The 27456-nt window shown below is 44.7% G+C and overlaps 1 protein-coding gene and 1 long non-coding RNA gene across 2 annotated transcripts; one reads left to right on the forward strand and one right to left on the reverse strand.

Moving 5' to 3' along the window:
• The first annotated feature begins 1796 nt into the window (after nucleotides 1-1796).
• Nucleotides 1797-13225, forward strand: LOC110353896 (uncharacterized). The gene is made up of 2 exons (XR_002405087.4): nucleotides 1797-1971; nucleotides 10481-13225. It is a non-coding gene; the product is annotated as an uncharacterized lncRNA (long non-coding RNA).
• Nucleotides 13226-20136: 6911 nt separating this feature from the next.
• On the reverse strand, nucleotides 20137-26687 carry MEOX1 (mesenchyme homeobox 1). Its single transcript, XM_005026107.6, has 3 exons — nucleotides 25921-26687; nucleotides 22087-22259; nucleotides 20137-21505 (listed from the first exon to the last, which is right to left on the reverse strand). Exons 1-3 carry the CDS (start codon nucleotides 26354-26356, stop codon nucleotides 21383-21385), a joined length of 732 nt encoding a protein of 243 aa, XP_005026164.1. The 5' UTR covers nucleotides 26357-26687; the 3' UTR covers nucleotides 20137-21382.
• Between the last annotated feature and the right edge of the window lie 769 nt (nucleotides 26688-27456).

Below are 27456 nucleotides of genomic sequence, written 5' to 3' on the forward strand. Positions count from 1 at the left end.
GCGCCGGGCACGCCCGCCAATCGCAGCTCGCGCTGGGCCTCAGCCAGGGGGGAGTGGGCGTGGCTTTATCCGCCGCGGCCAATCAGCGCGCGGCGCTCGGGTGTTCATTCAAGGACGGAGCGCCCATTCATAAAAAAACTCCCGAAGTTCATTCATGAAAGGCTGCGGAGGAGCTCGAGCTGCGCCTGGCAGCGTGCTCAGCCTGCGCTCTGACTCCCACCCAGCGGGGCACACGACCGGGCCTGCCAATTCTCACCCACGCAGCAGTCATTTTGAAACAGTCTTGAGGTTGTTTCTCTTCAGACGCTGTTCTGTTCAGGAATTTCTTCAAGTTTCGACAAGATTTGGAAAAATCTCACTCATCTATCTGGAGTTAAAATAACTAAAGCCTGAGCTAACAAAAACAGTTTGACTTGTAAATGTTAAAAGGGCAAGAGGCCTAAATTATCCCTAACACTTAATGGAAACTGTGCATTTTTGGCAAGTTTTCTCTACAGTTAACATATACTGATGTGCCCGTGATGAAAGGAGTATCTGTTATAGAAAGCAATACATTTAAGCATCTAGTCAACATACGTCCTAACCTTTCTGCTACCAAGATGCAGATCTGCTGTTTACCAGGAACCCACTCTGTCAGAGAACCTGAACAAAATGCCATTTTACCTGGTACATTGGAGCAGAATGAAAATGTGTTAACTGTTCCCACATCCCCACACGTTGCAAATATGTAGTTAAATACAGCACTGGAAATTTAACTTACTCTGGCCTGAGAAGGCCACTAAAGCATATGAGTTAATTTTTTGACTTTTGAATTTTACTGAATTTGTTTCTGTTTATATATTTTGTAACAATCTATTCAGGCTGTTAATTTAAATTTAATTTAATTGGAGAGCCACAAGAGAATATTTCTCCCAGTTAGATTGTTGTTAGGTGATTTATACTTTAATTATTCTGAAAAGTCTACGAGTCATCAGATATTCGTGCTTTGCACTTTTTCCTATACAGATCATTGCAAAACAACAGTTTGACTCTTGCTTATTTCTGCTGCGTTTCCTGGTTAACAAATAATGGAACCTTTGTTATTTCAGGCCTGATTTCAACATATGGCTGTGCTTTGAAGTGGATGGGATTTTCTACTGTAATATTTGTTTACTTTATGACATTCTAATTTCCCATTCAACAGGCAGCAACAGAAATGCTGTTGTAGGAGAGACCTTGTGTCCCAGCATGATTCTTTTCACCTCCCTGTCTCTGTAACACAAAAACAACCTTTCCAGCGCTCTTTATTGCTGTCAAGTGCAGCAACACACTTAGAACAAGAGGCTGTATAGACACATTGGAACTTGACTCTGTTAACGTCAGATAATCTAAGGATCTAACAATGCCGTATCAAGCAGACTCAGCCTTTTACTTTAGAATACATAAAATTTCTGTCTCAGTTCAGACCTTGTTAACTGAGAGCTCATAGATGCACATAGTACCTCACCTTAAAAGGAAAAAAAAATAAACAAACAAAAAACAAAAACAAAACACCACAACAACAAAGAACAACCAAACAACAAAAAACAGCCAACCAACCAACAAAAACATTAATCAACAATACAAGAGGTGCAGTACTAGAATGGGGCTGTCATTATCCTGGTATCCTGGTCCTGATGGTGAGTTAAGTGAGGTCAACATGAACCTGAGGTTTCCCAGGCCAGTCTCATCTAACCCTGATGACAGCAATGCCTTTGGGGGTCAATTATGCTTTAAATCTGCTCACCTGGTCACCTACTGGTTCCTTTGCTGTGTACTCTCCTCACTGGTACACAGGGATCTATCCTTTTGTTTTCAAGTTATTAAAATTATAAAAGTGTTGTTGATTAGTAGCATGGAGGATGCAGGGTTTGTAAGCAACAGGAGACAAAGGTGTGGGTTCCTAAAAAGACTGCTGACTTCACGCTGGGAAGCACTCAGGATAAGCAAAAGGTTAGTGGAAGTTATAGGTACCAGATTGTGTAGTTTCCTTGCTTGATGGTTTCTCTCCTGTTCTTATGTACTTGTCGCATAAATATGTTATGTGTTTTCAGGTGTTAACTGATCAAAAGGGGGAATAGGGCTCTGTTTATACGTTCAAAAGCTGGCATTCAGGATCATTAATTACCTTCTAAAGTTTTCTCTTTGTGTGGTGGAGTGTGTGAAGAGTTCAGAAGTAATATACAAACCAGAGGGAAGCTGTCTCTTTCTTGTTAAGTATTAGTAATAGATTTACTCTAGTAATGTAATTCATGCTGCCTGGGATGTTTAGTCCCTGGATTTAGAGTTTTTTTCTTTAAGTGCTAACTAGGTGCTGGGTCTAATCCTGTGTCAATCCCCATGATTTAACTGTTTCCATCTACTGTGTAGGCTTGAGAAAACCCATTCCTGAGTTTCAGATACATTCCCTGTGGTCCACACCAGCTATGGTTAGTGCAACATAAAGTTCCCAATCATAGATCCTGACACCAACAGAAACAAATAGCACATCTTAGAACATGGTAAATTGCAAGATGGAAGGAGGGGAGGGGGGGAAGCTCTCTGTGCTGTAGAAAAGAGCATGAACAGACCTGTACCTTTATAACAGAATAAAGAAACAGCTGGATGAAGAGCTCAGGTTTCTTCCCATCAGGAGTGAAATCAGCCCAGCTGCTCTCCAATAGCCCATTGTTCCCTGGGCAGGAGGATTGTGAATAAGGTGCTGAGTCTACCCATTGCCTGTTGATATTAGCCATCTTTCTCTAGCAAGCGTTTGTAATATCTGAGAAAACACAGAAATCCTGACACAGGAAGCACTTGCTAAATATTTGTGTGCAGTTCTAACTTAGCCTCATGAATGACAGTGCTCAGGAAGGAGCCTGGAGAGAAGGAGCATGTTCCCTGAGCTATGCCCAGCCCCTGCTTCTGCCTCTTGCTGTCAGGTAGGTGGCAGGAACACCAAACTGGCTTCTTATGCTGCAGAGAAGCAGTGAGGGGCAGCTAACTGGAGGCAGCATCAGTTACAGAGTATTCCTAGAGTAAAAGAATCTGCTTGTGTTTTAACAGACAGTCCAAAAGGCATTACACATGTGGGTTCTGTTGCTGTTTCTTTCACCAGGGGGAAATACCTTGTCTGCATTGCTGGCTAGCCTACTTTTCTCCTGTAGCATGCGTGGTAGTGGTCTTTGCCTTGACAAGAACGGCTTGGGGGCTGAGCCCTTGCAGCCTGTCACAGCTCCCTTGCGTTCTACTCTCTCTGCAGCAGCCTCTTGGTAACACTCTTCAGGCTATGGAAGCTTTTGTCTATGGAGCTGATGAATATGTGGGCAAAGATGTTTGCCTTGGAGTACTTGCAGTCTTCCTGCCAGGCTGACAGAGTGACTCAGGCAAGAATCCTAGCGGGGGTTTTCCAAATCCACACAGTCAGGAAGGGAGCATTAAAAGCGTGGGGCTTAGCAGCTAGCCATCTGACCACATCAGTACTGGAATGGAACTGGAGAGCTTTGGCTCTGTAACACGTAGACTGTTCTGCAACGTGTTTCCTAAGGCATTCATCAATGGGCATTTTGGGGTGCTATTGCTGTTCTTGACCCATTTTAGCAATGGGAATGGCTGTTTATATCCTTGAACTGCTATTTTTGGCAAACTAAGATGAAAAAGTGCTAAGGCTCTTTGTTAGAGTGAGTCTCCCTTCATCAGCATAACTTCATTTTAACAGTGTTATCTGATAATTGCCTGGCATTATGTCCACAGATCAGAAGCATCATCAGCTAAGTCAGTCTGCTCCTCGTCCTTTTATTTTGCAAGCTGTAACATCAAAACTAGCTAGAATGAAGAAAAGGAACAATGTCATCTGACTTCAAAGATGGATGTTTGGCAGTGACTCCATCATAACTCATCTTGAGACAAAGTGAAAGAAAGGCTGTGCCCAAGGAAGCCCAGAAGCTGATCTGGCACAATCGGTCCATATTCCTAGAAACAGGTGGATAAAATTGGCAGACACAGGCTATTGATCAGGGTTTCAAATGCACAGTGTGTTTTCTTGCTAGCAAGTTCTTTCTCAAGCATGAATATTTAAATTACAAGGATGACTTTTGTTCAGTCTTTCTGCAACCTGCAAGAAGCTCTATGGGAACGAGTTATTTTGAATTTCACATTTTAATTTCAATATATTATATAGGAGCAATACAACAGGAGTCTTCCACTAGCCCATAGAGGTTTGCTTATGAGACTTACCATGCACTTATGGGTGACTTTCTGTAGTCAGTGCAGTCCCAGTGTGCAAGAAAGCATCTGGGCAGGCTTTTGCTCTTTGGGAGCTGTTTGGAACACAACAGACTCTGGCGACAGCAGTTTTCTATAGGGTTTTGTGATCAGAATGCCCCTCTTAAGTATTCATGCCAGCTACTTTTTATAATGTTCTGAATGAGAGAAGACAGCTCAGGCACTTTGTCTGCAGGAAGGAAGCAATTAAATTATTAGCACTTTGAGAAATTAGATGATATAACTTATGGCAGAATAAGTTTAGCAAAATCTTATAATGTAAGAAAACAATTAAAAAGAGTTATATAAGGTTGGGTGGCTTCTTTATTGTGATAGAGTGAGCAGTTAATTGATTGTCATCTTGCTGTAATGTACCAGGGCGGTTGTGACAGCAAATAGAGGAATTTGTGCTCAGGATGTATGGAGATTAAGTGCAGAGAAAGGGGAATGTCTTCTAGGTAAATGGGGGTGAGCAGCAGCCACCTACCCTTGATTCCTCCTCCTTATATCCTGGGGGGAGAGATGAAGTAGAGAACTTCCCTGTCCCCTTCTTCAGCTTCCAAGGCCAGATATTATAAGATGCCATTCCTCTTTGAAGCATTTAGGCTTCCTGCATCACTGTAGAATTTAATCCCCCAAATGGGAGAAGCCCAGAGGTTGCTCCAACAGCACTGGCAGTGGAGCTGAGCAGCTTTATTAGCTCCGTCACCAGCATCCTGCCCTTTCAGAAGGTGCTCATGAATTGGCAAACCCTCCCAGACTGCTCAGCTTCTCCCACAAAATTTCTGGAGATATTTTTGTCTTCTTCCATGAGCCCGTTGCACTTTCTTTAGCCCAAAGAGAAACACAGTTTCTGGCCTGGAAAGCAGCTGTATTGGAAGAAAGGAAACTTAGCTAGAACCTGCAAGTTGCAAATTACCTGTATTGCCACTCTGAAGGATCCTCCTCTTAAAACCTTTGAAGATAATTCTGTGCTATTTGTATGCTTCATGGATACTGGAGATGCATCATTCCATAGGTGCTTACAAAGTGCTAATGTGACCAGGAAAAGGACGTATTTGGGAAATGCTGTTACAGTGAAGGTTATAATACTAATTATAGCAATTGTTTTCTTACAATGCAGCTTGGTACCCTTGTTTTAAGTGCAGAAATCATTGCAACTTCTCCTTAAATGTTTACATGTTATCACTCAAACTGAAAGGTACATTCAAGTAGAAGGTTTACGTAGGCTGTCACTCTTAAAAGCGTTATGGATTTAAGGCTGGAAGAGAGTCAGCCCAGCCTGAGCTGCAAGAATGATGCTGAGGAAAAGCCTGGAGGAGCTTAGAGCATGGACACTGTTGTTCAGTCAAAAAGAAGTTATACATTCATTGTCAGGCATTTCTGCAAATGCCTGCCTTAATTACCAAGCTATGCTTCTAACAGGTATAACCTTAAGATTCCCAACCTTCCTTTCACATGGGACGGAGCAGCAGCATGAAGCACAAGTACCAGGGGTCAGTCCCAGAGCAGTCATGTCTACAAGCTCTGCTCTTTCCTTTTTCTTTACTCCGCTCTTCAGTTATGGATTCTAACCCAACTTTCTGCCTGAGAATCCTCCACTCAGTTCCATCTTGAAAGGGGTGAGGTGGTTCATGTGCTGAGGTGGAGCCGACTGGGCTGCAACCCTGGAGCTGGGGGATGTTGGTGTGGCTGTGGGATGTGTGGAGCTGCTGGAACAGGGGGCCACGTGCAGTGAGGAGGAGGCTGGTAGCAGCACTTGGCCATGTGAATGTCTCCTTGTATTGAAGGGAAAGAGGACAAAAGCAACTGAGTTGGTAAAGAAGGTGCTAGTAATTACCAAGCACTCAATCAAGGCAGGAGAGGAGCCCAGACTTCACTTGTCACTGTACGGAGCTGGGGTACCAAAGCAAGACACGCAGCTGTTAGCAGGTACTAGCAACTTACCCCATTATGGTTGAAGTAACCACCAATAAAACCTAATCAATGAAATCCCTTTTAAGTTGGTTGGATCAGTGACCCAGAAAATAGCTCCCCTGCAGAAAAGGAAATGATAGTCTATAAAGTGAGAAGTCAATGGGAAAAATCTATTAAAGTGAGTGAGCTATCAGGAGACCTTTGGTGTTAACTGAAACCTTTTGGAAAGAAGCCACAAAACTTGCAGCAGACTTTTAACCCTCCAAACCCTGCCGTGCCAGAGGAGAGCCATCTGTCCTGCTGCAGCCCAGCAGAGGGCAATACAGACAGCCCAGCTCCTGCTTCTGCAAGGCGATGCCTGTCAGCTGGAGAAGGGATGCAGCAGGAACACCAGGGCACTCAGTCAGCTTTTCAGGCTTCAGCTGAGGAGTTGACAACCCAGCAGTGTGGGTGGTGATAATGGGGAGCCCTGGTCCAGTGATGGGTTCGTCTTGCCGAGCATTGGAGTTTTCTCCCCATGCCAAAGAGTCCCTCTGCAGCGTACCTGGATTTATCAGCCAGCTGCTTCAAACGGGGGAGCTGGCAGGAGCCCAGCAATCAGCACAGCATCCTCTGCCTGGGGCAGCATGAAAGGTGATTTTGGCGGACCCAGAAGAGCATTACGAAGTAAAGGGTCTTTCGGCACCAAAATTCAAAATAAACCAGCCCCTAGAAAGTGGGGAAAAAAACAACACACACATTAATTTGATTTCTCATTGGGGTCTTCTCTTGGTCCCCAAAGCAGCTCTCCTTTGTCTAGCTTTAGACAGTAGTGATTGATCATTACAGCCAGAAGACAAAAAGCAGAATCTCTGCCTTGCTACTGCCCCTTCTCAGGAAATTGCTCTGTTATGTCAGAAACTAAACAGAGATCCAACAGACATGGGAACATAATTAAATCACACATCAAAAAAAAAAAAAAGAGAAAGTACCTTGAAAGAAGTTATTAGCGTAGACCTCCTGAAAATCTAATCTTTCAGGTTTTGCTATGCATTAAATTCCAGCTAAGCTTAATTGGGCTCAATGAACTTGCAAAGTACTTTACAAAAAGTGCTAGTTCATACGTTGTCCCCATTTACTATGTAAAGCTGGAAACAAAGTCACTGTTTCAAAATAAGTTGGGCATAAGGGAAAATTAGCTATCCAGAGCTCTATTGTGATCAGTTCTTACAGAGTTGATGCTTGCACATGAATCACATGGTAGGGAAGAGAGAACATTCATGTGGAAGCAGAAGTATCAGTCAGATCTGTTTCCACAATTTCAATTTAAAAAAGTATTGGAAGTGCTATAACACATCTGCCCCCTGGACACTCATCCCTTTTGTTCTTCTCTTCACTTGGTGCCTCTGACTTTTTTATTACATGTAAGCAGAAAGGAGGAAAAAAAAGACTTGTAAACACCAGGAGACTGGGTGAAAAACATGTTTAACCTCTGCATACCCTTTTAAAAAGCAGTAAGAAAATCCGTAGAATTACAATGTGAGGAAATATATTTTCTAAAGAAGCTGCCTTGGGACTGGAACGTCAGAGCTGCAGGAGTCGAGACTTTTTTTTTTTTGCCTGCAGTAAGAGCAATATTAAAACTCCAGATCCTGAAAGTTTGAAAGAGGCTCCTACTTTATCAGATTTTACCTTGTTTTCTTTATAAACTGTTTAGTCCTGGTGCTTGGCCAAGCTTCTTGCTTGCCAGAGAGCCCTTGGTGCTTAGTGAGGGGAAGAAGTGAGTCATCCCTTTACAGCACTACGTGTTTTCTGAATGAAGCCCTGGTGGGGTATGGTTCGTGCTTCTTTACACCACATACTAGCCTGGCTGGCACTGAAAAATCTCAATGTATACAAATATAATTTGCATTACGAAATACCTGTTTTTAATCATTATTCTGAAGCTGTTTTAATTCAGCTTAAATCTGCCTGGTAGTGGTGTTCAATCTTTTTTTTTTTTCTTTTTTTTTTTCAGGCTTAAAGGAAAAAAAGTGTATATTTTTTGGCTTTAAGAGGCTTCCACCTAAAATGGGGCTGGGGCTAGTGGTGCTCAGGAAATACTGTCAGCATATCTGCTCATGGAGCTGCCTTGCCCATGCTGGCATGTCTCAGATGTTCAGCAGAGCAGAGCTGAGGCTCAGAGCCTTGTGGCTCTCCCATCTTGCAGCATCTGTCTGAAAAGTGATGCTGCAGCGTGCTCGGGCTGTGAAAACCCAAGCTTCCACAATGTCCTCATCTGTGTCAGAAGCCTTGGTGAAAAGGAGCACTGCTTTGTGCCTCATAGATGAAGGTATGCATTTTAGAGCATGGAATGCAAAAATCCCCAAGCCCCTGGATCCAGGAGCTCTTGCAGCCCAGGTATGTCCTTCTTCCTTTGGTACAAATCGTGCAGGATCAGTGGGAGCTGAACCACGCTTTTTCTAATGACTGTGTGCTAAGAAGCATTGCCAATCCCACACCCTGGGTACAGCATGTGGTGTGCTAAGCAAGATGCTGCTTGGTGTGTTGGGAAGGACAGAAAGGAGTTGCTTGGGCCATTGCTCATTCCTATTTTTAGCTCCATTTCTCATCTGTAAGGAGGTTATTCCAGCTCATCTTCCAGCAACGGACCTTCATGGTCTTCTAGTGAGGGAGTCCCTTCCAGCAAACCCCATGCATTGCAGCTCCTGAGCAAAGACAACCCCCTGTGGCTCCTTCTGTTTACTCCAGCAAAGAGTGAAGTGATTAATGGGGCCAGAACATATCTTTCTCCCCAGGATCCGCAGATAGGCACAGCTGAATAAATACCCCATGTTATTGTGGTCTGCTTGGTTGGAAGTCAAACTACAGGTAGCCAAGAGCACTGCCAAATGTATTTATTGCCACACTGCATCCACCAACAGTCCTGCAGATAAGGGCGAGTCAGAGAGGTTTAGAAGGACCAAGTGGTATTTCAAGCTCTCCCTGTGCAGGAACTGGAGTGCTCTGGACCTCCACTGGGGAAAGAGGTGGCTCGACTGCGTGCTCTTCTGGTCTTCTAGCAAGCACCTTTTTGTTTGTTTGATGCACACCATAGCTCAGCTAGTGCAGGCTGGTTTTTGTATGGTTATTCTCAGTCCTTTTACAGAATTTTGCATATCTCCAAAGTGATAATTCATTTTCCCAACGAGTTTTACATGGTTGGGGTTCACATCCCTGTGGGATAGTATGCCAAGTCCCCATTAGGACACAGGCTGAGAAAGGGTTAATGCTTTTCACACTTAGCCAGCAGCTGAGATTGGGTTCAATCAGAAGCACGAGGTCCTATGGAGACTTCTTATAGCCACTGCTCCTGAGCTTGCAGCAGTTTTTTCCTCCTTCCACTCCTCTGCCTATTTTGGTAAATGCTGGCAGAACAGAGCTGATTTTGCTACTTAAAAAAGAATTAGTATCTTTGGAGAAGAGCTTTTTGTGAAAGGACTTCTGTGCTGATGAATTTTCTATTTTGTAGCTAGGGAGATGGTAGCATAGAAAAAGGCAGGCTTGCTGGAGGGAATCTGCTTTCATTTCATGTTTTTATTCAATAATATGATTTCAAAAATAGTAAGTTCAACTGTGATATCTTCAAGCAGACCAGCCTTCCACGCAGCCTGTATTCTTCTGTGACTCCTGTCTTTTCTCTTGGTGCTGTTCTTGGCCAGTTTGAGGTTGCATTTTGTATGCAGAATAACAGTGAATTTGTCTTTTTGAATGATACCATCAAATCTTTGATGGTATCATTCAAAAATGATCAAATCCAGGCCAGTATGGGGGGGCACAAAGGTTATGACTTGTACTGAAATCTGAGGGAATCCTGAGCAGTAGATGGAGCCATGCAAACGGCATCCCTGACTGTTCCCAACCCCGACCTTGTCCCTCTGGCACGTACAAATGGCTGTGCTTTGTCACGGTAGCTGCTCTAGGGACAATTGCCTGGAGGAAGGCGTTTGTAGGAGTGGCTGTAAGGCTTGGGCTCCCTGCTGGGTTTTCCAAGTCTGTTGAAGCACCTCTTGGTGTCAGAGGGCAAAAGGGTCTCTGCCAGGCTCCGGTTTGTGGTCAGTCACTAGTGGCACTGGGCTCGTGGCTGGCAATTAAGAACGGGAAACAAAGGTAGCAAGAAGAAAGATGAGGTATAACTAGGAAGGAAAACACCGGTGATACCCTTCTTGAAAGGAAATCAGAACCAAATCAAATCAATTTATTTTCATGTTATATTTAACTTCCAAAGTGCTAAAGTGCCTTGGGCTTGCAAATAGAGCTCCTCTTTTGTAATCGTTTTCTCCAGTCTGCAGAGAAAACAAAGCTGTTGGTTTAGGACGTGGAGCAGAAGGTGCGGGGGAACCTGCCGGAGGCTCCTGCTGCGCGGGGTGGCGGGTCGCAGTAAGCAGCCGGCTCGGGATCAAGCTCAAGGTTCTCAAGTGATGGAAAAACCGTTTGACACAACGTCTCTGCGAGCCTGCCTTGCTAACGTGAGCCAGCTGAGGGAACACAAACAGAGGCACTGTAACCAGCCCAAATCCCACCTTCCTCTGAAACTTCCAAGCCTCTTTTTTCCTGTCAGATTCCAGACAGATGAAATTTTCCTGGCGTGGGCTCACTCCTGATTTATCGCGATTCAGAGATGTTGCCAGGACTTGAGTTTGCTGATTGACAGGCCAGGAAGGGAAGGTGTCTGGCCCCGCAGATCAAATACGGCCTCATCTGCCCCCGTTCTGCCTCCTCCTTCAGGACTTGCCATGCTATTTCTCATTTTCTGGAAATCCCAACTTAAATTTGATTCCAAAGCCCGGTTGATACTGTTGTTTGCATGATAGTGTCAAGAGTGAGCACATTCCTTGGATCATAAATCATCTCAACCTGACCCCAATTAATTACAGGCCCTGGGTTTCATTTCTCTCGGTTCTTACCAGCCATAACAAATGAGGTCATTCTGTGTCAGTGAGACATCGGAGCAGACACCACTGAGGAAGTCACAGGGGACTCTGATCCCGTTATGCTGCAGGAAGAGTAGAGGAGAAGGAATGGGCCACATCCTCCCATTGCTTCCTAAATAGGAGCCATGGGATGCTCAGCAGCAGAGTTAAAGTTGTTTTTTTTTTTTTTTATAAGGATGCATGAAAACTATTTAAGTTTTATTTAAATTTTGGCAATGTAGTGAATGAGGCAATCTTGGATGCTGAGGACTACCAAGCTTGCAAGAAATGTCTTGGGTGAACCCATCCAAGCCCTTGTGCTCCAGCTGGAGCACATTCAATTGGGTCTTGAGCTCAGGTGCACATCAGAGGCATCTGAAGGGGCATAAAAGTGCAGTAACAATGCAATAATGGTGAATGATCAGAAATTCTGTCTCTGTGGAAGGGCAGTTGGATCCATTTTGTAAGGACTACCAGCAATAGAAATTTCCTAAAAACCCTAGATCCTTTTCATTAAAAATGCATGTGTAATGAGATGAAAAGAGATGCAGAATTGAACCACAGCTGCACAATAATATATTATTAGTTATGGCATAGGCATTGCAAAGCATGGAAAAAAGGATGGAGAATGGTTCATTACAAACTGGAATTGGGGCAAGTGAGCACGGCTGGGGTATCTCACGAGAAGAGAGCAGGGGCTGAGCCACCTGGGCTGAATTGTAAGGCTTCATCTGTATATACATGTAAAGTACACAGGTGTATTTTTCACCACGTGTTGCCTCCTCACCTGCCCAAATAGTTGCGTTCACTGTGACTAGAGGGCTAACTGGCTATGAATGATGGCCTGATACTACATGAGATGCATTCTCAATGCTAGCCAGCTTCACATCTGAAGAATAATTATATATATATTTTTAATCTCCATTAAAAGCTACCTGCCATTTAACCCTGTCTACCACTGTCTACTTCTGGACGGAGTAACATTGGTTTTTATCTGTGAAACCTCATACTGTTAAATGCGATGAGCTCATCCTATTTCTTGGCATTGTCTCATCTTGATTTTGGCAGAGACAGAATGAGATTTCAGCAGAGAGAAGACGGTAATAAAAGCTCATTTTTCTCCTAAAAATAATGCTGGTTGAGTTAGTCCTAAAAACTGTGAAAGGAAAGTGAACATCCAAGCCAAGTTTCATATTTGAAGCTGTATGCAGATTCCAAATCCAACATTATTGCCCTTGTTGTTTTCCAAATGGTATTATATTCTTCAGATGCACAAAAGACAGTAAAGCAAGTGCAGCTGTTTTTCTCAGCATCCAGAGGCTGATCTCCAAAGGACAACTTTTTGACTGACCTCAGAATATTTGTTGTGCCCATCCTCAGTTCTAGAAAGCTTCAGGTGCCATCTCCTCTCCAGCTGCCTCTCAGCTTGTTGCTATAAGTAGGGTGCTGCCATTGATCTACCTGACTGGGGCTCCAGAAGTCTCGGTTCCCCTGCAAGTGCTCTGCCAGCATTTCCCAAATTCCTGCTTTCCATCTGGAAAAGGAGGGCACCAGGGGACCACTTTTGCTTTCTTCTGGAAGTTTGGTATTTGAAATGACAAAGTGCCTTAAGGCAAGACCTGCTCTGAGCTGAGCACTACGAGGCTCTGATCTCAGCTGAAGTCTCTTGGTGCTACTGAACCCCAAGGATAAATAACTGAGAATACTTTCCACTGAGTTTGTCTCCATTATGGCTTTCTCTGACTTTATAAATGCTCTGCTAGAATTGGGAGGCTTTTTCGAAGAAATTTTGCAAAAGCACAAGAGCAGGAAGAATTTGATTCTTGCAGTAGAATGACTTTTTTTTCCATGCTTATTTGTCTAGCGCTTGAATGGTTGGAAATGTCTTCTCAGTATGTGCATTAAAGACTTCCTGCCTGGAGTGTGCAAAGGACTCGGAGCATTCACAGGATATTAAACAGATTCGTAATGGAACCCAACAGTATAAACATGTCTTCAGTGCAGACAGGAATGCCACAAACCCTTATGTCGTGTAATGTAAAACATACCCCGGTTGTGTCTGTCTTCTCTTCTGCAAATAAACAAGGCAGAGATGTGTTTAAAATGTTTCCTTCTGAGACAGACAATTTCTCATCTCATTCTTTCATTCTCTTTTTTTTAATAGATATATATATTTTTTTTTTTTTCAGGTGAAGCTTTAAAGATCTTGACTTTGCTTTAACTCAGTCCTGCCAAATTAGGGCTCTTGCAGCAGCCCGATCCAAGTCTGTGCTGCTAGTCCTTGTGAATGAGAAGCCTTATTTTACAGGTTGTCATATTCCTGGTAGAATACAGAGTATAGGGTACATACACGTACGCATTGGCAAATATTTAAATCAACTGTCCCATGACTGAAAGCGTGCTCTGACACAGAATTCCTTTCCTCTTTACTTTCTCCTTGCAAAATCCTTCATGCAGTTTCTCCCCGCGCCTGTCCAAGTCTCCTCTGTGGTGTGACATCACTCTTTTCCCTATTAATGCCCCGCCAGACACTTCCTAGAGCTGCCCACAGCTGCCCTGCCTCTGCTCTCCCCAGCAGGGCCAGTGAGGGGTTTCCATCAGCTGTGGTCAGGCGGGAGGCACCAGCCCTGTGCTGAGCGATGCACCCTGTGGAGGAAAGGCATCCTTGTCTTTCTCTGCTCCTTGTCCATAAGACCAATTCCACCACATTTAAAATCTGCTGTGCAGCACACACAAGTAAAGAATGCATTGATGCTCTGTCATGAGAAATCTGACAGAAAGGAGCATCTGAGCCAGTGCTGCTGCAGAAATATGGAAAAGCAGCTGTGATGTGCTGGAGTGGAAGCTCTTAAAAGGGAGACTTTTTTTTTTTTTTTTCCCCACATTGCCATGCAGTGCTAGGATCCTTTCCAGCTTTCCTTTCTCTCTACCAGCATGTGAGAGCACCCTGCTAGGTCTGATCAGGCTGTTTCCTTTGGCTTGTAACCTGCTGTGTGCATCCTGCACACACTGTACGTAGCCCACTTGGTCATTGCCAATGCCTGAGCACATCCAGCAAGTGCCTAAGATGGGCTGTGCTGTGTTTCAAGTGCTCGTGGTGGCAAAGTAGCTCAAAGCAGCCCCAAGGAGTGCATAGAAACCTGCCTGAGAGCAAAAGCAGCCGTAGGTTCCTCTCCTCCTGGTGGTTGGCTTCTCTTCTGGATTTTACCCCTCAAAAATGAGGACAGCAACCATCACAGCATTGAAAGTGGAATAATCAGGGAGTGTGGCTGCTGGGTCTGTCCTGTTAGGAATGTGGTGCTCTTCAATTTCACCTGCTCTTGCCTTGTTTGAAGGCCTGCTTCCAGCTTTGTCTGAAAATGCCATGTATTTGGTGAGAACGCTGCGTTCTTCCCTCTTCGCAGTGTGCAAAGCTGGAGACTGCAGGCTGATCAGAGTACGTGAAATTAGATCCCTTGAGTAAAAATCAGCGAGTGATATCCAAGCATAGACTGAGGTTAGCCTAAAATAGTCACAGTGAAGGAAAGAAGAGTCATGCTGACCTCGGGTGGGAGCAGGACTTGAACTGAGCAAGAAATCTCAAAGCACTTTAATGGAGCTCAGTTTCTTGGGCCATATTTTTCCTCAAATTTCCTTTTAAATTAACTTCAAATAGAACAAATTATAAATAAATATCACAGATAGCGATGCTTATTTTCCGTGGAAAATAGCTTTCTGGCCAGATTTGTGAGCACCCTGAATGTCCGGAGTCCCTTGTGCCCAATGCCAGTACCAGAGGTCTGTCCTCCTCCTTCCCTGCAGCTAAGGAGCGTGAAATCAGACCATGATGGATTTTCTTTGTCTGAACTTTGTCTGCCACATAGGTCCACATCAGCTGCATCACTTTTTTCTTGATCTTCTCTCATCTAAGAAATATCGAAAGGAAAAGGCTGGAATGTAGAAATACAGGAAAGAGTCAAAATACCAGTAGTATAGAATGAAAAGTAGGCAGAAGTATAAAACTGTAAGGACGTCTATTGGTCTAAGAGGAGGAAATGATCCTTTTCTGATGTCTCTTCGATCTTTAACTTCGTTATAGTATTGTTGGGCTAACACTCAACTGGTGACAAACTCCTTTGTGTAGGAAATACTCCCCGTGTGGGCTTCTGGGTGGCAGGTGATCATGGTACGAGTGCAGGGCATTGAAATCTTTCAGTGAATTAAAAATTATAAACTGTAAGGAAGCCTCAGTGTCAATTCATCCATTTCTTGCTCCAAAGTTGGGGACCCACAGTGTGATAGAGGCAGGCTTGAAAAATGTTTTCTTCTCTAAAAAGGAAAGAAAAAGAAACATGACTCAAGCCTCTGTGGTATGAAGTCACCATCCTCTCTGTTACTCACTCCCATTATCTCTGCAATCTGTTCCCAAAGGGGCTTCCAGACATCCAGCTGCTTACCCTTGGGTAAAAGTTATTTAAAAAAATAAAATACAAAAAAAAAAAAAAAGTTACGCTACAGTAGGATGGAATAGTGGTGTAAAAGTCTGGTCCTGGATGAAACCCTTCCTTCACGCACAAATTAAAACAATGTGGCATTGTGCAGGGAAGGATGGGGAAAGGAAGTCGGAGGGCTCTGCAGACACCTGCCCCTACCCAGCTCTGCAGTGGAAACTGCCCCATCGTAATTCACAAATATAGTCTGAAAGGTGATAGCCTGGTGCTCAGATTGTTTTACAGCCACACCAGGCAAGTTCCAGTCAGACAGAAGCCCTTCTACTGTAATCACTGAAAGAAAATGGATTTCCTGTCTATCTGCTTAGAAGTCTTACATGGATCCAGTACTCGGAGTCCAGTCGCTAATGCAGACATATAATATTTCTTGAAGGGGCAGTGTGCTATCCCCAGGGGAAACGAATTACCCAAAATACGAGATAGTGGCTGATGAAACTCAATAGGAGTGTAGCTAGAGGGGGGGGAAGAAAGCACAGTAACAGAAAAATCATGCGTCTGCTCTATAAGCTGCCCTGATCCACTGTGTGTGCTTGGCTCCCTGCATAGGAAACTCTACTGGAAGTAGGATTTGGAAGCTTTGCTCGTGTAGAATATGAACCCGTCGATGTCTCTGGCTATAAAGTGGTTCCTAAAATGGTTCTGTTTTCCAGGCTTTGGTTTGTTAGTCACACCGTGCCTGTCCTTGGGGTTTCAAGGGCTGCCCTCGTTAGCCTGGGATGGGCTGGGAGCTTGCAGGATTGTTGGATGAGAAACCTGCACCAGCTGCTGGGCACATGCATGCCTCAGCACCCTGACTGCTGGCTGGGAGCAGCTGTGACATCTCTGTGCCCCCAGGCACTGCTTTGTTGCTGAAGGCTCTGAAATGAGTCACTTCCCAGTGGCTGGGGTGTGAAGCAATACTGAGTCCTTGGGAGAACGAGTTCTGGGTTAGCAAAGGCAGAGAGGTTGGGGTGATGGTAACAGCATGGTAAAGGTGATCGACTGGAGCTCAGGCCATCCCCAAGACCTCTGCTTTCACGCTGGTAGCATGCCATTTCCACTGCTCTTGTCACGAAGCTAAACCAGCGTTGTGAGCTCAGCACCACGCACGCTGCCCGTGACCTAGGAGAGGGCTTTGCAAGTAATTTGACGCATGCAAATACTCAAACCGTCCATTGGTCTCAATGTGTTTTGCAAAATGTGGTACTCCATGAGACAGGGCAGCTCTAGAGGTGTTGGAGAGGCAGTTGGACTTTCAGGGATTTCAATTCAGACTAGATTATTCTGTGACAAATGCTGAGAATCCTCTGATGCTTCTGCCTCGGCTTTGCAGCCTGATGCGTTTTCAGCTGAGCGTTTCTCCAGCTTCCCCAGAAACACGGTTCTCTGCCATCTGGTGTGCGTTAACCTTTGCACTCCTTAGCAAAACATTAGGCTTTGCTAGTCATATGATAAGGTGTATCCAGTGAAAAGAGAAAAATGGCAAGCTAGTTTTTTTCTTTTATTTTTTCTTTTTTTTTTTTTTTTTCACATTGCATTGACAGAGTGCTTCTACAGCACAGCAGCATCTCAGCAGAGATTAATGCCTTGGTGCGACTCCCCTAGGCCCAGGAAGTAATGGGCTTAAATATTTGTAATAGAAGTCAAAAATATAAAATGCACAGGAGAAACTGAGTTCAAGACCTGATCGTACTTGGCCTTAGAAAGGTGGAAGGGGACAGCTCCTAATTCTGTAAGAAACTGGAGGATTATTATCATAATTAATAAGGAAATGCCAACCCTAAGAGTTGCAGGGCAATGCTTTCACATGGCCCTATCAGATACATATATCTATACACCTACCTATATAAACATGGATATACAAACCCTTGCAATAAGTCTCCTGGAGCAGTTGCAGGAGGCATCACAGCGTTTCTGAGTTACAAATGGGTGATTCAAACAGCTTTGCCGTTGCACTGCGCTACTCTTCTCTCCACAATTTTTGCCTTTTATGCTGTCAGGGAAAAGTCCAAGCAGGTGGTTTAAGAAAACATTAGCAAGGATATGTCATAGCTTTAAAAAAGTGTTTGAAGGGAAATGGAGCTGTTGCTTCCAATTTTTCACTCTGCTGTCTCCATGATGAAATACAGTCATATCCACTTAAGTAATACCTTATGGAAAAGGAAGTGTCGTGTTTTTATTGGACACCTTTTATTACCAGCCTCGGTGAAAAGTGCAGTTGTGAGCAAGTCTCCGCTCCTCCAGCCTTTCACCAGCTTGTAATCCTGACAGAGAAAGGCTCCTTCTTGGGCAGGCGGAGATTTGCAGCAGCAGGAGGTATGGTATATGGGAAAGGTCTGGCTGCTCCAGGCACAGCAATAATTTATGAAGGCTGATGCCACCGTGTGCTGTAGGAGCCTTTCGCTAGGTGGAGCTTGCGATTGAGGACAAGTCGTTCATTTAGTGCAACCGAGTTCCCATCTAGCTGCAACGTATCCCCCTCTCCTTGCAAGACATGACAAAATGGTAGGAAATTCCCCACCAGGGTGCTAACTCCTGGACTCCAGTGATTGCTGGTCACAGCAGCAATTTCAGGATGCTCTTGGGAAGCTCGTTTCTGAGCTGAAGCACATGGGAAGGATGATGCTCTGCTGCTTGGACCCAGGGAGAGCCCTCCAAGAGTCTCACCTAGGATCCTATTCACTCTAAGGCAGTTTGGGTAGAGGTTTGGAGAGTCTGGTTTAAACTGGGATGAGATGTTTGTGATCAGTAAGTGACAAATAGAAACATGTGGGGTGGAAAGAAAGAACAAACAAGGTGAATAAAAATAATCAAACACCATCCCTGGCTGGTGCTTTGCTGCTTCTAGTGGCATGTGCAAGGTGTTTGAGCCCTGTGATGGCAGAAAATCACTGGGGAGAATTCATTCTGTCTGCAGCAAATGCCAAAGCACTGCGAGGTGAAATGCTTCAAAGGAAGAACCTCTTCCCAAGGCTGGCCATGGGCCTGCTGACATAAAACTGCCACAGATCTCCAAAGCTCTGCTCCCTGGGGAAACAAATACAAATGTTTCCAAGATAAGAATCGGGTGTTTCCTTCAGCTCCGCTCGTTTACCGCAGAGTGGTAATGACTGCTAGGGAATGATTTATAATCTTTTCTTTTGAAACAGGTATTCGGCATATAAACGTGTCTCAGGTGGCTAAAGATGACCTTTATTGTTCAGCTCTGAAAGAACTCCTGGAGGGTTAACAGATGAGGCCAGCACAAAAGCTTCAGCCAAGTTCTTTGATAGCACGGTAATTTCATAGCTGTGCACATGAGGTTCAGCTATGTCGACAGTTAATTACTGCTAGTTTCATATCTATTTTATCAATACTAGAGCCTCTTGTAAATCTTCACTGAAGCATCTAACTGGACAGTGTATAGCATCATCTCTTTGAATCAGCTGTAATATGTCTGAAAACATTTTGACATAAACATTAAAAAATTAGCATAAAAAATTAGCCTCAGTAAATAAAAATAAACAGGACATTTACAACTGGTAGCCTTTATATTTTGTTGTTCCTTTGGTGAGCGTCTACAATCATTCAGGAATTCACATTTGCAGAGGGGCAGCCCCTGAGTTAGTCCCACCTACCTCTGGGCAGCAGCTGGGGTTGCCCAAGCAGATCCATGACTTGGAAACTGCCTGCTCAGTGCTGTGGAAAGCCACAAAGAAACCGAGGGCTAGTGACAGAGGACACATAAACCAAATTAGAACATCTGCTATGTTGGCATCTGGCTAGGTAGCTGAAAGGTCTGTAAAATCTATGACTGCAAGGAAGGTGCTTCTCTTCCTGTAGCTAGGAGGGGCAGCGCAGACATAAAGGGCTGCAGCACATATTTTCGGGTTTATACAGATCTCTCTGCTCCCTGTGGACAGCTTGCACTGGCCTTGCATGGGAGGAAAGTCTTGCAGCTCTGTGGAAAACCCGCCAGCCCTTCCCTGAGCGAGGCGGGTGAGAGATTTATTGCGAGTCAGGCATGGGAAGCATCGTCAGACATCCCCAGGTAGCTGCCTCCCCTTCCGCGAGGAGAATAAAACCCGTGTGGATTTCTGGGAGAAATAATTGCAGGTCAGAGATTTTGCTCCCTGACAGACTTCGCCTGAGAGCTTCTTGGCACCGAGGGTTCAGGGGTCAGAGGCTTTGATGTCGGGAGCAAAGCGCTCCTTCCCGAAGCACCGAGGGCTCAGGACAAGCAGATGGTTTGATGTGGAAACCGCCTAATGTAAAATGCTCTCACAGGTGGCTTGTGCCTTACAGCCCCACAGCCAGCACAAAAAAAATGCATCCAAGCTGTAGTTCTGGGTACCGAGTGAGGTCCCATTGACTTGCTTTTAAGTGAATTAGGATGCAATAAGCTACTGTTAGCAGCTTCAGCGAGAGGGAAGATTTATTACCCTTCTTTCTGATTTTAGTTTATGTTGGTAGCCAAGAGCCCAGAAGTTTTCGTCCCCAAAGAAGCTGCAAACCCCTTCAAAGGTGGAGGTGATCAAACACAAATTAAAACCAAAATGGAAGGACAGAAAAGACACAAGAAGCCGGCATGTTTTGAAGAGCACAGCTACTTTTCATTTGTATGGCATATCTGATCGGTTGCAAACATTAACAAAGAAAAATCACAAAAATAGCCTATTCATAGACAATTTGCAAAAAGGGCTAAGTTGGTCACATAACTGTAAATTTCATAAGCGGTTATTGATTTAGAAGTCTAAGAAGTAAGTGTAAATCCACGATACCTGGATTAACGGATGTATTTGTATGCAGTTTAAATATACACAATGTGCATGTTTATTCTGAGGAAAGTTTTGTCTCCAATGGAAAATGAAACAAGAATTTGTAGATAGAAAACTTGGCTAAATCACTCCAGAAAACATTTTCTGCTCCTCCTGACAATCCTGGATTCACAAGGAAAACTGGGTATCCAGAGGGATTTCCTAAATACAAAAGAAATGCAGCACTAAGGAGCAGTTTCCCTGCATTTAAACAGACGCAAATGGGGAAAGTAAAATAGTGAAACACATTCAGAGAACCTCCTGTGACAGTTGGTGATGGCTGCTTTGAAAAAAACATTTCAGGCTTAAATCTGGGAATATCTGGGATATCTAGGAATTTGATTTCAGGATTTACAGTAGGTCTGGAAGAAATGTCCCTCTGCAAATCGCTACCATCAGCAAGGCACCTGTCCTCTCGGGCTGTGAGTGGGAAGCCAGCTCTCCTCAGGCTGGTCAGCAGAATTGTGTGTATAGTTCTGGTCCCAAACCAGAACTGGTTTTAGTTCTGGTGTCAGTTCATCAAGCACCCATTTCTCTTAGAGGAAGGTACAGGGAGAATAGAATATGCCTTGCCAAGTCCAAGTGCAGAATGAGTAGAAGTGGCCAGGGAGAGGCTGGATGACAACACAGCTGCATTGTCACCACCTGGACCCTTTCTTTCTGCCTGACAGCCTGTATTTTCTAAGTGTTCGAGAGCCTAAGCAACATTACTCCTGCTTTATATACAGTGGTTCTTAGCTTTTATTCTGAAGGTAGACCCGTGGCAGCGAGACATGTCCAGAGAGCTAGATTCATTCAGATGAAAATCAAAGTCCTGCTCTCCTTTGGCTTTTTTCCCCCTGTGCCCTTTGATTGCCTCTGCCAGCTACAGCATCCTACTCCTTTCGAAGGCTCAGCACCACGGGTTTTGCAGGCGGGGCCGTGGCACGGTGCCATAACTGACCCGTGGCACTGTCGTGCCTGTTCTCTGTCCATTCCTCTCCCCGTGCTCTTCTTGCTGCTGCAGGAACTAGTCAGAGCTGGGGGAGGCAGCGGAGTCCATGTCCTCCGTGTCGTGTTCGTGGGGGGACACGGGCTGCCCCCCCTTAACGCGTTTCCATTTCATTCTTCTGTTTTGAAACCATACTTTGACCTGGGTGATGGAAAGGAGATGATAAATTATGACCTCAGGCTCAGCTGTCTCAGCAGACCTATGCATACATATCAACAGAGGTGTTTCGTGAAATTCTGGAAGAAAAATGGGAAGGAACCTCACAAGCTTAAGTGCTCTCCCTCTAATGAAGGCAACAACAGTTCTTTCTAAGCTGTTCCAGGAGGATGTTGCTGAGACCAGCAGAGGTAGCACAAGTGCTTTGCCTGGCATCTTTATCAGCTATACATGCCACTCCAATGGGTACAGCGCACATTTTAACATCCACCCCAACCAGTCTAATCCTTCAGGAATTGCAGTCATCTTCACTTAACTGAGCAATTCCTCTGCACCAAGTTTGATAAGGAAACCCTGACTGAGATCCCAGTGAGAGGAGAGAAATATCTGCCTCCGCTAAACTTACAGAATTTTTGAACATGTGTTTCAAAAGACCATGGAAGTTTTGTATTAAAATACCTCTGTGCTGTTGCATTATACCCCCTCAAGTAACCAGTCTGCTTTATAGCTTCAGGGAGAAGTTGTGGGGGAGGAAGAAAGTGGGGAGGAAAGGGTTGGGGAAGTACTTGTCTTTCGGTGAGGTCCAGGTTCACAGCTATCTCGTATCTCCTGAGCCTTGTCAAGTAGTTGTGGTGGGCAAATTCAGCCTCCAGCTCCCGTAGCTGCTCCTTTGTGAAAGCCGTCCTTTCCTTCCGTGACTTGCTGCTGCTTTCTGCCTTGTTGCTCGAGTTCTGGTTTTCTAAGGGGCAAGCACACAGAATTTGCAGTAACCTTGACCCATGCGAGCACGTGCATTGCAGAGATCGAGTGTGAAAGTTGTGCCCCCTGAGCTCAGCACGGTGTTGTCAGCCTTTGGTTTAAGGGGTGAAGGTGGGACGGGGAACATCGCCTAAAGCACGGGAGCACAGGCAGGATCTGCAAGGTCTGCAGTGAGCAGCCACAGGATAGGAGCTCTCCTTGCATCTACGCAGCGCTATCAATAATTTCCTTCCTCACCTCTTTTGCTCCATACGCATGCATTATCACTCCCCCAGTTTTGGCTTTGCAGACTGCTAAGCAACTTCGTGCAGGATGGGTGCTGTGCAGTGGGTGCACGGTGACCTCCTGTGGTGCAAGGGGTAGGGTGAAGCTGCTGAGGAAGCACCCTGGGTGGGAAGCACACGGCCTGGGAACACTGGGAGGGGAGAATGTGGGAAAATGAGCAAAGCCAGAGAGCCGGTGTCTGTGCACAGAGCTGCAGGCACTCATCTGCTTCAAGTCCGTGCTGAACAACCACCAGAAGGAGAGCTGGCACCAGTGTGAGTGGCTTCAGAACCATCCCTGGGGTTAGGAGCTGTGTTTCTAAAGCTAAATTTCAAGCCATAGCCAAAGGGATGCGGCACCAATTATGCCAAAAAGTGAACACAAACTGACTTTGCCTGAGATGGTGGCAGTCTTTTTTTATTGTTATTATTATTATGTTCTCCTGTTTTTTAAAGAAATGCCCTCCATTTCGAGGCAATTAGTCCTGTTTACATAGAATCATAAAACGGTTTGGGTTGGAAGGCACCTTAAAGACCATCTAATTCCAACCCCCCTGCCGTGGGCAGGGACATGAGGATTGTCCTGGCTCCCAATCCTCTTGGTTCCAATCTCTCACCAAACACCAGCCTCACTGCATTCCCCAAAACAAATGGAGCTTTGGGGAGGGCAGTAGTGATGCAGGAACTGAAGTACGGATCCCATGCTGGATGCACTTGGGAGTTCACCACTTGCCCCTCTGCAAAGGACACCCTCTCTAAGGGTGTCACTGCTCTTCACCTCTAATTAATTATATGAATCATTTTAAATAGCTAAATGTCTGTGGGACCAGAGCATGCTCTGCCCCACATGGCATTGCAGAGACATAAGGTAGAGAGTCTTATGGCTGGCTGGTAAAAAGTGCTTTCAAGGAAGGCACAAGGACTCTTCACTGTGCTTGTGCAGGATTTGGGCACCAGAGATGGTGTTTGTATCACTCACAGCAGCTTAAACCTGGAAGCATGGGACTGACTAATGCCTGTAACACAGGATGCTGCCTGCTTGGTAATGCTTGTGGTGATCCACAGCCCTGAGCAAGGCACGTGGTGTTTGTTGTCCTGCAAACTCTTGCCAGCGCTTGCAATTTTTTCCTTAGTAGAAGAAAGTGTAATAAAAATCTGAAGCATCTGCACAACGTTACTTTTTCCCCATACTAAAGACTTTGAGGGCATATTTATTGGAAGTGGTTAAATCAAGTGGTAAGATGGATTTTGCTGTCATGGAACATAAAATTCTGAAAGCTCTCAGGAACGTTGGCCAAGTGAAGTGACTTCATGAATAGCTGATTCGTTTGGCAGCTGATGATAAAGTAACCAGCAGTTACTTCAGCGAGCACCTCCTGGAAGGATGAGATGTGCACCCTTCAGCAGAGGCACAGGAGCTGGGACAGACGAAGATCTGCCCCTAAATCCCTTTACATTGCCCAGGGACCTGCCTGTGATCTCCTTTTCTGTCTTCCTCAAGTTTTCAGCTACTACCTGCTGCTGTTTGCTCTTACTTATTGCTTTTTACACCTCCATGACTGTAAATGGGTATTGTAAACCTAGAAAACCCTCTTTAGTCAGTGGCATGAGGGAGAAAGAATGGCAGGCCAGAATTCAGCTCTGCTCTACACATTTTCCCCTTGTTTTTTCTCCCCCAGAATTCTCCAGTCAATGGCTGAAAGTCAACAGCATACATCCATTTGTGGTTAAGGAAGGGAGTAATTATGCACCACTTTCTGATTAATGTTCTGTATTATTTCATTCCCATAATAGTAAAGGTGTCTACTATTTTATTTATTTTTTGCTGCCTTATTCTTCAGCTTATGTGGTGAGAAGGTTGGGATATCCAGACTATCTGCAACTGGTCATTCTAAAAAACATTTAGCATGAAAAAAACAGAGTAAAGTGTTTCTTTAGACCCAACTTTCACCTGAAAATTAGTTCACTTCTAAAGTGACTTTCGCTAAGGTTTTAATGCTTATCTTTTGGTTTCAAAGATTAATTTAGAGCTTTGGACTTTCCTTACTAATCGACATATGTTTTTTTACTTTGTAGTATATGACAGATGTATTAAACCCGAAGTCATTACAAAGCCTTCTAGCCTCTTTAATGCTGTAATTACAAAGGCATTTCTATAAATTATTTGCTAGGTTGTACAGTATTGAACACTTGGAGCCCTCTGCAAGAAAAAGATTTGTGAATGCTAATAGCTGTGGCTTGTGGCAGGGCTGCAGGGCAGCTGTGAAAGCTCACCCTAGGCTATCTGCTGTCTTCAGGCCATTTGCTGAGCCTGGGAAGTCAGGACTGAATATAGCATCTAAATAATTAAAGCTTGTAGAGGAAGGGAAGGGGGTGTGTGCGTTCATATATGTGTGCTTGTAGTAGACACCACTGTTGCTATTGCCACAACAAAGCTGTGCTCTGACTGCTCTGAATCTATCCCTGCTTCAAAGAAAGTTTTAAGGATTGACAAGCTTTTTTATTATTTTTACATCAAATAAATGTCTCTGTGTCTCAGTTCTCTAACCATAAAATAGGGATGCTGGAAAATATTCCCTGCTTCATAACAATGCTGTGGGGAAAAGCAGACTGGTTTGTAAATGAATACTATAGCAAATGAATGCATATAAACGTCGTATTTTTGAACAACTTCCTTAGGGGAAAACAACTTTATGCATATTTTGCATTTCTGGATTTGAAATAGCAGCAAATCAGAGGTTATACACCTGAAACTCTTGAATATGGTACTGTAGAAAGAGTTTTGCTAACTAGGATGACGCAATGAAACCCATCTACATTGTTTTCCACATGGTTAGACATTGAACGGATGGGCAAGCTTTTGGTATCTCCTGTTTTGCAATAAAAACATTCAATTTTCAGTGAGGCCAAACAGAATTTGTATCTAAAGGGAGACTTTGATGCATCTTGTGCTATGAACTGAGATGTCAAAACCCCGGTGCTGTATTTCCAGCTAGCCCAGGCAGCTGAAGATGAGGGATCTTTGCCCTTTGACTCCCGTTCTCTCACACTTGGGCAAATGGCAGGTATCCAAGATGCAACTCCACGACCTAGGACTCTGAGCTCAGTGTCCATGCACCTTGTGATTCCTGCTTAGTTACAGCAAATTTGCCATGTGCTGGTGCATAAAACACCTCGGTCAGTTAACAAGACCTGCAGGAGTGAAACAAACACCGGAGGTCATCAAGGAACAAGCAACTTCGTTTCGATGGTGTTATTGTGTGGGTTCCCTAGTCAAGAATTGCAAAATGCTTTCTTCATCAGCTCTAGTTCTAATCTTGTAGGTGCTCTCATGCTACAGCCCGTACCATCCCACATCCCTGCTTTCATGCCACCTACCTGAGTTTTCCTTTTTTCTTTTGGATGTCTTTTTCTCTGTCTCGATCGCAGCGCTTACCGGCGCCTCATACTCTTCATTCATGCCCATCGCCGCGCTCACCAGGTTTGGGCTGCCGCCTTCTGACTCCCCAGAAGCCAAGGCCAGTCCCGGATTCGGCCGTCTTCGGGCTTCGCTTGCCGCTTGGTGCCAGTCGGGGTGGTGGAAAGAAGGGTGCTGCTCCTCGGGCGGGAAGCTCTGCGGAGCCGTCACCAGGCAGGAGGCTGAGAAATCAGAGTAGGCAGCAAAATCTGACTTTTGATGGAAGGAGAAGGGTGCCGGCGGGTAGTGGCTCAGCCCTGCAGCTGTGGGGACATCCGCACGGGTGCTCCGCAGGCACCCCCAGAGCGGGGCTGGAGCCTGGGGACCGCGCATGCAGCTGCTGATGGTGGGATCCATTCGCCTCCAGCGCCGTCCACGCTCCGATGCTCGGGGCTGGTTGCAGCTCAGGCTTCACAATTGGAAGAGGGGAAATTTTCCAATGTTACGGGATAGATTTCCTCTCTAAACAACAGTTTGTTTGTGGGTTTGGGGCTGTTGCAGACTTGTTATTTTGGGAACTCTTCTAAAAGTCTTCATTGTCCCGACTGGAAAAGAGTAACCAGACCTAGGCAGTGATTGCCCTGAATTATTTCCCAAGGCCTGAAGCTCGCTTCCTTGTGAAGTGCTGGACATGAGTGAAACACTTTTTAAATACTGTGCTGGGGAGAGAGTGACAAGTTTGTGAAGTGAAATGTGAGAGAGGGGAGGGAGGGGTTAACGTACACACACCCGCTCCCTCCAACCAAAGCAAAGCAGGCACCTATTAATCATCCGAAACCTTATATGCACATCTAATGGGATTTGCAGATGGAGACTTTTAAAGAAACAATGTCTGTATTTTTTTTGAAAAAAAAAAAAAAAAAAAAAAGGAAAGAGCAGCGCACACACACACACACACACACACACACACAAAGAGGCTTTAATGTTTCCCTGTAACGCTATGAAGTTATTTTTATTGCACTGTTAACAAAATTCCCCAGGTCTTGCATTTGGAAAAAGCCTTAATACAGGATTCAACAGATGCCAAATTTCAAGAACTAAAGTGGGAAATAAAAGTAAGAGAGTACTTCATTGATTGTAAATGATTTAAGGCCCAATCATTAGTTTTAAGAAAGTATTGAGGCTGGCTTGTACACGTGCACATTTTGGAGGGATTTCTTTTGTTGTTGTTGTTAGCTTTATAACCCTTGTATTTGCTGATAGTCAGAGCTTGCTGCCACTGGCGGTTATTCTTTCTGCATTCACCTTTCCAGGGAATTTTCAGTATGCCACTCCTTCCTCCAAGGAAATCTCCTGCTTTTATGCCAACGCGAGACATGTTTTTCATCTTTTGTTGAAAGTTTTATAGTTTTTCCTAACAGAAAGCAGATTCTTAGATCCTAGAGCCGTCGCAGTTGGAAGGGCGTTAGCAGGGAAGCTGCTCCCAATCCCTTTTTCACAGAGGTGTGGCAGCTGGG

Source organism: Anas platyrhynchos, chromosome 28, assembly GCF_047663525.1.
Source record: "Anas platyrhynchos isolate ZD024472 breed Pekin duck chromosome 28, IASCAAS_PekinDuck_T2T, whole genome shotgun sequence".
In the NCBI taxonomy this organism is placed as follows: Eukaryota; Metazoa; Chordata; class Aves; order Anseriformes; family Anatidae; genus Anas; species Anas platyrhynchos.

What these genes read in the sequence shown, in the direction of transcription:
- MEOX1 (XM_005026107.6), bottom strand. Translation starts at nt 26,356, where the DNA reads ATGGATCCCACCATCAGCAGCTGCATGCGCGGTCCCCAGGCTCCAGCC. An exon ending in AAGAAAAAAGGAAAACTCAG is followed by an intron (nt 22,260 to 25,920) that starts GTAGGTGGCATG and finishes CTTGCCCCTTAG; the next exon opens with AAAACCAGAACTCGAGCAAC. An exon ending in TGGACCTCACCGAAAGACAA is followed by an intron (nt 21,506 to 22,086) that starts GTACTTCCCCAA and finishes TCCATCACCCAG; the next exon opens with GTCAAAGTATGGTTTCAAAA.